At 36.4% G+C, this 10,807-nt stretch overlaps 1 protein-coding gene across 1 annotated transcript; it reads left to right on the forward strand.

Annotated features, from left to right (window-relative positions):
- Positions 1-2,140: 2,140 nt before the first annotated feature.
- Positions 2,141-10,092, forward strand: LOC107787311 (uncharacterized). The gene is made up of 10 exons (XM_075251330.1): positions 2,141-2,663; positions 2,881-3,123; positions 4,309-4,467; positions 6,633-6,742; positions 7,248-7,356; positions 7,677-7,832; positions 7,955-8,070; positions 8,142-8,308; positions 9,337-9,467; positions 9,549-10,092. Exons 1-10 carry the CDS (start codon positions 2,259-2,261, stop codon positions 9,654-9,656), a joined length of 1,704 nt encoding a protein of 567 aa, XP_075107431.1. The 5' UTR covers positions 2,141-2,258; the 3' UTR covers positions 9,657-10,092.
- The last annotated feature ends 715 nt before the right edge of the window (positions 10,093-10,807 follow it).

A 10,807-nucleotide genomic window follows, 5' to 3' on the forward strand; every position in this document is an offset into this window, starting at 1 on the left:
AAAATTCATCTGGTGCCCATATTTTACTTTATTTTACATTATAAAAGTAAGAAACATGATTAATATTAACGACAGTTGTTAGATAAGTATAGGAATTAAAATGAATCTTAGCCATTAATTATTTTATGATCCACATGGCATAAATATAAAAATTTATTGAACATTATTTGAGACAATATTACTTGATCGGATCTTTTTCCCTTTTGGAAGAACCCTTTTGGGAACGTGTTAGTTTTGGAAAACTACGTATTATAGTTGTTCTTAAAAATAATAACAAAAATAATTTATATTTTTTGTATATAAATATATAAGTAATTATTTTTTATCGACCAATCAAATGTGTAACTTTGTCGTTTCACATTCAAAGAGCTTCCTCAAAACACTGTTCAATCTCCACCGAGGCTTTGGTAAAAATTACACGGGCCACCCTATTTTGTCGCCCCAATTTAACCTATACCCGTATTTTTAAAATTATTTAACATATACCCTAATTTTGACAACTTCAGAAGCCTCATCTTCTTCCTCCTGACCTATGCACTCCTTTCTTCTTCCTCTTCTTCTTTTCTCTCTCAAACACATGAGACTTTGATTGGATATGAAGTATACAGTGATCTAGCAGTAGGGTATGAGTTTTGAATTAAAGTCACCATTAAAAGATCTTGAAAACTCAAATTAATAATTGAGATGTTGAAGATCTAATCTTGAAATCATCTGGGTATTTAAATATGAAATTTCAGGTTTGTTAATCCAAATTATTTGACTAAAATCCTTGGACCTGCATTCCTTGTTGGAAACGTGATTGAACATTGTCCGGGAGTGTGAAACTCGAAGAAGCATCCGGAGCTCAATTATTGAACGTGTTCAAAGATACGAGTCTGAAGTCTGGGACTGCAGGGTCAAACTTTCTCTGAAGTTTGCAATTGTCAAGCTAGACTATCTGAAGTTCAAATATAACAAGCTAATTTTGTCTGAAGTTTGCACTACAAATTGAAGAACTTTAGACTAATTTATCTGAAGTTTGCACTATGAAGTGAAACTGATAGCTTTACACATGCATGAAATTGATTTAATACGTTTACTCTATAGTAATTGTTGAATAGACGTAGTTGCATGTGTCTCTTCAACAAACCAAGCTCCACATACATTATTTTCAAGATTTTGCTATGAAGAGGCTTTATCTCATTCATTATTTAATTCTTAGAAGCTCCGTTGATCTTAAATCATTCACCAACTCTTCACAGGGGCCACAAATAGAGGGCTACTGTATAGTCTGTATTATAGGAGTACAAAGAAAATCGATTACCTTTGTAAGTTAGGTCAAACTTTAGGTGAAAATATTTAAAAGTTTTGCTTTAATAAGGCCACACTTCATGCAAAAAAATTATAAAGTTCAAACTTTAGACATACACAACTGAAGCTTTACAACAGAATCTTTGCACTATGAACTGAAATTTGCCCTTGCACTATGAACTGAAATTTGCCTTTGCGCTATGAACTGAAGTTTGTCTGATTGGCTTTGCAAGTCAGGCCAAACTTCAGGCAAAAATATCTGAAGTTTTGCTTTGATAAGGCTACACTTCAGGCAAAAAATTCTGAAGTTCAAACTCCAGACATAAATTTTTGCTACTTCAGGCCCGTATGTCTAAAGTTGCCCGAAAAGTGGGCAGACTTATTGACCTTAAGTGCATCTGAAGTGTAATTTTTTACTTCACACTTATTGGCCTTAAGTGCATGAAACCATTGGTTGCACTTCAGACATATTTGGCCTTAAGTGCATTTGAAGTGCAATTTTTTCATTTCAGACTAATTTGTTTTAACTTCAGACCCGATAAGTCTGAAGTTGATCGTAAAGTGGGTACACTTGCAATTATTTTTTGTAAAGTGAGTATAAATTCAATTGTGATCCCAAAACCGGGTATAGATGCAAAAGCCCCGAGGCTTTGCCAAATATGGGCCTCTACCGCAGACGCCAAAAACCCAATCATTATTCTCGAGCTGGCTTTACCAGATAATGGGCCTATATGGCAGTCGGCATAAAGCCCAATCCATGATATAAGTATTCGAATTTGTCAAACTTAAAGGACCAAAACTGATCAGGAATATATTTAAGGGATACATTAAAGCCTACCAGAAACATAAGGGACCATTTTGTCATTTCCTCATTAGCCACCCTATCCTTAAAACCTCCAAATACATCGTCTCTCGGAGTCGGACTTGTTTCCCGACGCCTTATGGTTTAACAGTTAGTCCGATTGAAAATGGCGGCGTCAACTACTTTCGGCCTTCGTTCACTACCCTCTAATCAATGGCTACACAAACTCCGGACTCGAACAGCAACTGCATCAATACGTTCACGTTCATTCACTACTCTCGCTTCTCTTTCTCCCGTTGAAGATACCGAAGACATTCAATTGAACATAAATTCCAATGAAAATGTCCAAGCAACAGTGCCTAGTACTAGTAACAACAACAATGTCAAGTCGAAGAAGCCTTATTTTCCAAAGCGAGGGCAAACATTAGAGCTAGTATGTGAATCCCTTGCTTTCAAGGGAAAAGGCGTTTGCAAAGTTGCTGACACTGGTTTTGTACTCATGTGTGATCGTGCACTCCCTGGAGAACGATTTATTGGCCGCGTCACTCGCAAAAGAGAGAATTATGCCGAGGTATCTGCTTTTTTTCTCTCCTTTAATTCAAGTCTGATTTAATTACATTCCTCGTTTATCGCTATATATACACGTTTATACTTATTATTTTGTTTTTAAAGTTATTTAGTTCGCTTTTAGATTGGCGAGGATAATATAGGCGAAATTTATTGGAAATGTTTTTAGTACTTGTACCCAATTTGTTGATTGATGTTATGCTGGTTGATAAGGATGGCAGGTGAAGAAATTGAAAACCATAACGCCGCATTTAAACTATGTTGAAGCACCGTGTGAACATGCTTCGCATTGTGGAGGTTGCAAGACGCAGAACTTGTCATATGGAGCTCAGCTCAGGGCCAAGGAGCAACAAGTTCGCGACCTGGTTGTACACGTGGGCAAGTTTTCTGATCGAGAGCCAGTATTTGCTGATGCTATGAAACCCATTGTTCCTTGTGATATCCAATTTCACTATAGGAATAAGGTCAGTAGAGGATTTCCCTATATTCACAATTTGGATATTGCTTAAATGTTGACGTAAACTTCTGCTCACTGTTACTAATAATGGAATCTAACACAGCATTACTAGGGTGGTTTTCTTTTTGGTGGTGTCTCGACTTGAAAGACCTACAATCTCTTGGAATCCACATCGACCTAGCGAAAATTCGGGCATAGTAGAACAGAAAGTTCTTTTTGGGGATAGGCGAACCAATTAGTTAGGAATATGTTAGTATGTTTACGTTAGGCCTTATGCTTTCTAGGATTCTTTTAGTTCTTTATTATTTGTATAATATAAAATATGGGTCTAGGATGATCTTAAATGGAGGGGTATGATCTTGTGCCGATTTATATAGCCAAACCTGGCTTGCTTGGTATTCAGGCGTACTTACCAAAAGATTTCCACATGCTTGAATGCAGTGTTGATTTAATCTGTAATGCATTAGGTTATTAAATTATTTCCAACTTAACCTAAATTATTTATCTTTTTTCTTATGGCGGTGCTCGGGCCAGTTTGTGACTAACCCATCTACCTCTCATTAGTAGAATATCAAATAAGTCTACCCACCAAATTCTAGACAGATGGCAAGAATTCACTCTATCACCTTTGTTGGAATCCAAACCTCATTACCAAAGTTATTACTACAATTCTTCGACTTCTAGGCTACCTTCTTAGGGCAGAATTTACTCGAAACTCAAAATGAAATAAGGTTAGAAGAGCCTTTCAAGAACATTAGAGAAAGAAAAAATTAAGTTGTTATTTGCTTAATTTAGAAGTGCAGGGAGCTAATTTAAGGGAGACCTAGGTAATTATATATTCGGGTAGTGTAGAAAGGTGTTGGAACTTTTCTTAGCAATAGTTTCTGTGGTTTAATATCAGTTAACTTGAGTCAAATTGCAGAAATCCACTTTAATTTTTCTTGTAATTATGAGAAAAATAAATTGTTTTCTTTGAGGTCAATAATCTCCGGGTATGTGTATATAGCACTGTGCTTTTATCTTTTCTTTTCTTTTTCTGTTTCACCCACTCGTCTTGTCTTCTTATGATGGTCTTATATGAGCATAATAGTCCTTACATTCAGAAAGTTATAGGGGAAATAGAATGACCAAAAACAATTAAGAGTTAATAAACAATGGATCCTTTACTTTATTTTTCTGCTTTGTGATGCAGATGGAGTTCTCGTTTGGCCCAAAGGGCTGGGTACCTGCTGAACAATTGCAAGACGATACAGAGGGCTCTCGCTATGCTTTGGGTCTGCATGCCCCTGGCTGTTTTGATAAGATTTTAAATGTGAATAAGTGCTTACTGCAAAGTGATTCCGGCAATGAGGTATGTTATGTGCTTTTTGAAACTAGTTAGGTTGATAGAGGCCAAATGTCTTTTTTCTCTTGTACATGGTCTTTTGACTCACTTACAGTTTTTCTGGTGCATGGAATAAAGAACTTTTTGAACTGTATTGTAGCATGGATCTAAGGCTTAGTGGTGACTGGGGTGAAGTGAACTGGTGAGTGGACCAATCTGGTGCTGCACTGTACCATTGTACTGGAAGCAGTGCTGGTGCCTATTGTAGGGAGGAAATAAGGAGGCGGGAAACATCAAACATGAAAGGATGTTCTTAACCTCCCGCCCTCCGCCCCCACTCCCCACCCCAAAAAAATGAACTGGGGGAGTTGAGGCGGATGAAGAAAGTGAGGAAACTTTTCCTAGATATTGATAAGAGATGGAGGAAAGTAGCATTGAGAACGTGTTGGGAGAATGGAAAATGGGGAAGCAAGAAATAGAAGAGAGTTAAAAGCTGGGAATATAGCATTATAAGAAAAATTCTACATCGGGGATTGCTTGACAATCTGAACTATATATCATGAATATGGCAAAGTTGCGTTATTCTTCTGTCGCATGAATTTCAGAATTTTGTGGTGCTAAATTTTTTTTCTTTTCTCTTTTTGGCTTTTGATTGGTTAGTGTAGAATGGAGGAGTGGTCATGTCTCTTTTACATAGGTCTACACGAGTATGCACCTTTTTACTGAACCTGAACAAAATAGTGCTTCTTAAAAATGCATGAAGATGTAAAGATGATTCTAGTTACAGCTTAAAAAAAAAGAATAGATACATTCTAGTTAGTATGCTTCAAGGCACTGGTAGCTTCTTTAATACATCCTTATTCCTGGTGTCTATTTTAGATTTATCCAATATTAAGCAACTTTGGGGCTTAGACCGGATTGTCTTTGTTGGCTTTTCAAGATCATTTCCACCCTTTTCTTGTCTATGCTTCTAGTTTTTTGGAGGTTACTCCAAAAAATTTTAATGCCTTGGGAGGGGGAGGGTGAAAGAGGCATTTGATAAGAACTAGTTTGGGATCAGCAACCGAAAGGTTTTCGTTTAGTGAACTCTTGCCACCCTATCTTATTTGACCTACATTCCATTTAGATTGGTTCAATACTGAAATCTTTCCTTAATCGTCGTAACTACCAACTTCAAAAAGTCAAATAACATTTTGAGATGTTATTTAAATGTAAAATTGGATCACTTAATACTAACATTATGATCCTCATATGAGTATTCTATATTATGGAACTTAGTAATAACATTCCAAAAAGGGGTGAAGTGGTATAAATTAAGAGTAAAAAAAGAGGTATAAATTAATTATTCAGGAAAAAAGACAGGCGTATAAGCCCTCCGCCAAGCTAAGTAAATCTGGTATTTAAGTGGAGAAGGGTAAAGGGGGCCCATTATCCCCGAGTTTCGAAGGATGCTGTTGGTACAAGGGTTGGTTCCCGACTGATTATCCGGTCATAAAAAAAGAGGTATAACAAAGCACGGCGTTGACGGTAGCATAGGTGTACAGGGAGGAGGAAGTTGGAGATTCTAAAATCTTCTAACTTTACCAGTATATGATATCACAGACATATTAGGATTCCTAGATATGATTTTTCTCCTGTTCATGGTGAAAAATCAATCAGGTCGAACAAAATATGATGAATATGTTCTAGGAAATAGGGATAATAGGAAATTTTCTTGGGCTTGACTGTTAAACAAAAGTTCAATCCAATGCTTATACTTGCGGGTAAATATTAGTTCTCTTTTTGTCAATCCTCGTATCACTTTGTATCTTAATTTTCTGAATGATTGAAAAAGGAAATATTTCACTGGAAATACTGTCCTCTAGCTCATATACAGTGGTCTTATTAGGATACAAGAGCTACCATTATATCTGGCATATTTTCACTTTTTTTTGGAGATTGTCGGCAGCAACAGTGACCCACTGAGGTAATAGAGCAAATGAAATGGTGCTAAGAGTGGCTTGTTTTGCTCATCCGTACTGTTTGCTGATTTGCACATTGTGATACAGGATGTTTTCGTCAATTCTTTTTCAATTTTGCTTATAATTAATTCTGACTTGGTATTCGGTTTTCTTTTCAACAAAAGTATTTTGCTTTGTTTTTATCTTTTTTGTACGATGCAGTTTCTTGTTGAAAACTGATGTGTGATTTAGGTTCTTGAAGCTGTGCAAGGATGCTGGCGGGATCCAGAACTGGGACTTTCTCCATATGATGTGCACTCTCACTCAGGGTTTCTGAAGCATCTAATGCTTAGAACAGGCAGGTATTTGAATCCTCTTTCAGTCCTTGTGTGAATATAGCATTGAAGTCGCTTGTTGCATTAAGCATCACTTTCCTTTGTCTGGGGTTGGGGTAGTTGGAGTGCCTGAGGTGGCATGATATTAGTAGTAATCTTTGAGCATGTAAGTATGAATAAAACTTAACTACAACAACGAGATTTCAATCCTGAACTAGGGCATCGGCTGTATGAATCATCAGTTACCATTTCGCTCCAATTGGATCCGTTTCATTCTCTAAATCTTTCAGGACAAATAAGGGGTTCTCTAAATTAGGAGACGTTACTTTTTGGTGCTTAGTTCCAGGTTATGTTTGTAATATGAACAAGTATTTTCTTTCAATTTTTAGCTTCTTCCCTAAATTGTAAGGATAAGTATGCCTGCATTGTTGCTTAGTTTCTGTTGTACTGTATTTGGAGATAGTTATTATCATTTGGATGCTGTATCTTACACCTAACAAGAGTCTTGTCACTGTGTCAATCTTGCTTGCAGGAATGTTGAAACTGGTCTTCCTGAGCTTATGGTTAATTTTGTGACTTCTTCTTACAATCCTGAATGCTTGAGGCCCATTGTTGAGAAAATTGCAGCTATTCCTGAAGTGGTTGGTTAACATACTTGCAGATAATTTTGTTCTTTTGTCTATTAGGATGAAGAAATTCCAAAAATTAACTACTTACTTTGGGAGTCATATTACTTGACCAGTAAATTGCTTTTAATCCTGAACCAAATCCGCGCCTCCTAAGTCAAATTTTTAATCAACTCAACTCCTCTACATGTTGACTGGTTGTATCTTTTGAGATGATGTGTAGCCTTCTATATTCCACAACATTACCTTTCAATCGGTCACTGTAGATTTCTACGAAAATTCTCTTATCAACTTTTTTGATATTTACTCAGTTTTGCTCTTTTGATGTCTAACAGGTGAGCATTGTTAACAATGTGAACACTTCTATCGGCAACACATCCGTTGGGGAGAAGGAATATACATTGTATGGAAAATCTACCATTACAGAGATTCTAAGAGGGCTTACTTTCCAAATATCAGCTAACTCTTTCTTTCAGACAAACACACACCAGGTATTTGGTAAAGAAATGGAAGGGACCAGATCTTTGATTTTTTCTAGTTCACCTCCGGACCCTGTTCAATTTTCCATCTTATGATAAATTTGGTGCTAAATAAAAACTCTTGCACTTTTCAGGCAGAGATTCTCTATAAACTAATTGAGGATTGTGCCTTTCTTAAAGGAGATGGCTCTGAAATTGTTCTTGACTTATTTTGTGGGACAGGAACCATTGGCCTTACACTGGCCAAAAGGTAATAAATCTCATCCCTGATGCAAGTTCATGATTTTGCGTGTATGATATTACTACTATTTCAATTTGCAGGGTGAAGCATGTTTATGGTTTTGAAGTAGTTGCTCAAGCTGTCTCTGATGCACGTCAGAATGCCAAGTTAAATTGCATTGATAATGCAACTTTTATCGAAGGAGATCTGAATAAAATTGATTTGAACTTCGCCAGCAACTTGCCTAAGCCGGATATTGTCATCACAGGTTCGTTCATGTTTTTTATGGATAATTTATTTCATTTGACACTAGCTGTATTTTGTAAGTTGGCCGACCTCTTTAGGCTGGCTCTCTACGTGTGTCCCCTTTGAGAGGAAAAGATAGAATTTGGGGGGGAGTGTGGTCAGCATTCCTTATACTGTAAGATCAGTAGTTGTATTTGTATAAGAGGATTCATATGAAATGATTAATGTACTTAGGAAGTGATAAATTTGTTAAGAAAGGAAAAATTGTCACTGGCATGTTGCATCAGGAAGTTTGTCTTGTAAGTTGGCCGAGCTCTTTGGCGTTAGTTCTATACTCGTGTCCCCTACTCCCCTTCAGAAGAAAAGATTGAAATCAAACAAAAAATTTGTGAAGCTATGCCCTATTTTGACGTCTCAACCATAGAGAAGTTGTTTTCCTGTGGTAGATGATATTTGCAATTCTTGAACAAGATCTTTGCTGTTGTATTTTTACTGTTTTCAGTAAATGGCTGATGAGTCCAGTATTTAGTACTTAATCTACATGAAGTACTTGTTCCTGAGCAACTCTTTTTTATTTGATGAAGTAAGATAATTCATTAAAGGCATCAAGAAGATGAAATAGGTAGGGAAGAGATAGAGTTAGCTCCACATGAGAGAATTATGCTAAGATCAGGGAGCTAACATAGTCCAAGAAAGGACCAGTACTATTTAAGGGGTTAGATTCGTCCAGCTACACGTCTAGCTTTTAGTGAGTAGTTTTGGGTTGAGATTCCATCAAATCTCCTGTGGTTTCTCTCTGGGATTGTTATCTAGATCTTTTTGATGGCTTTATCATTCTATATGAGCATCAGCATTCATAGGCTTCTTTAATTGATGGTGGCATGACCCAACTGCGTCCAAAAATAGAGTTATTGAGCAACTTATCGCTGATGGTTTGCGAAGTTTTTCTAATGGATAGGAATCGCTGTGATCTTGGTGTGTGTGGTACAGCTTTTGGGTAGTGCTTGATTCATGGAATTGCTTACATTCGTTTTTTGGTCATAACTGCAGATCCTAATCGCCCTGGTATGCACATCAAATTGATCAAATTTTTGCTAAAGTTAAAGGCAACACGCATTGTTTATGTATCGTGTAATCCTGCTACCTGTGCTCGTGATCTTAATTACCTCTGTTATGGTGTGGTGAGTATTTGAGTTATCATATTAATCCCACGAACATTTACAATTCAGTTTGCTAAAGTCCATTACATTTTCCAAATGCAGCCAGAGCAGAATATAGAAGGACATTACAGGCTGAGTAGCTTACAGCCAGTTGACATGTTTCCCCACACACCTCATATTGAATGTGTTTGCTTGCTTGAGCTTCAGTGAATACACTGGTTGTAAATATCTATGAATTTCTTATGTCCATTGCGTTCTTGCTGCGTTCTGGGGCTGTCGGCATAAACTCTTATGGGATTTAGAAGTTGAAGAATACACACGCACTCGTGCAGCGCAAACTGTTGGTGCTAGTGGTGAATAAATTTCATTCTACAAGTTTGCGATCTCGTGTCATTGCACAGAACGAGCAAGCAACATCAATCAACCACCTTCCTGATTTGACTATGTATAATTGTTAAACTTTGTAGTTCCTCTTTGCTTTGCTTTCATTGATGAATTTACTTAGTTATGATTGAATTCTTTTCTCTGTCCTTTGGTTGATAAGTTTGAGATCCTTTTCAGTCAACTATTTGTATGAGGAATTTCAGTTGAAGTCCGTGTTTAATCAATTCCAGTTTAATGGAAAGTAGGCTTGTTGTGGTGATCATAGTCTGCTTACTACGAAACAATTGCTACTTTACATGTTGGTTGATGTATCGATTCATGAAATACAACTCATTTTTTTAATTTTTGTTTAACTTTTATCTGGAATCGAAAAAGAAATACGTGTATATCTTATGTGCCTTATAATTGTTTCACAAAGATCAAAAACCAAAGTTGCTTGTAAGGTGTGATTCTTTACAAGCTCACACACCATTCATAGGGAAGACGCAGAATAAACGTTGGGTATCAAACAAAGGAATTGAACAACAAACACATCGCAGGTGGTGAAAACAGATGGATAAGGTGTTAACAAAAAAGCTAAAAAGACAGATAAGGATCCATCTTCCCTTTGTGATATCATCCAAAGAGTTGGGTTTGATATACTAGGCGTGTAAATTGTATTGCTTTATCCAATATTTGGTTTGTATTTAGGATCCTGTATAGTTAATTCTTGTATAATTTATTACACAAATTGGTATATAAATTTAACCTATTAGAGCATGGAATATCATACATGGATTAATTAATACATAAATTGAACACAAACAAGATAAAATTTCTCAAACCCATCATCAACACCTTTTCATTTTTGTAAGGATTCACAATGAACTCATATTATAAAATTTGCCTTATATATCATGCATGTTCAGTACAAAGAACCGGATAAAAATAATATTTGTATTACAATCCTTGTATAATTTATTTTCAAACCAAATGAA

Source organism: Nicotiana tabacum, chromosome 4, assembly GCF_000715075.1.
Source record: "Nicotiana tabacum cultivar K326 chromosome 4, ASM71507v2, whole genome shotgun sequence".
NCBI lineage: Eukaryota > Viridiplantae > Streptophyta > Magnoliopsida > Solanales > Solanaceae > Nicotiana > Nicotiana tabacum.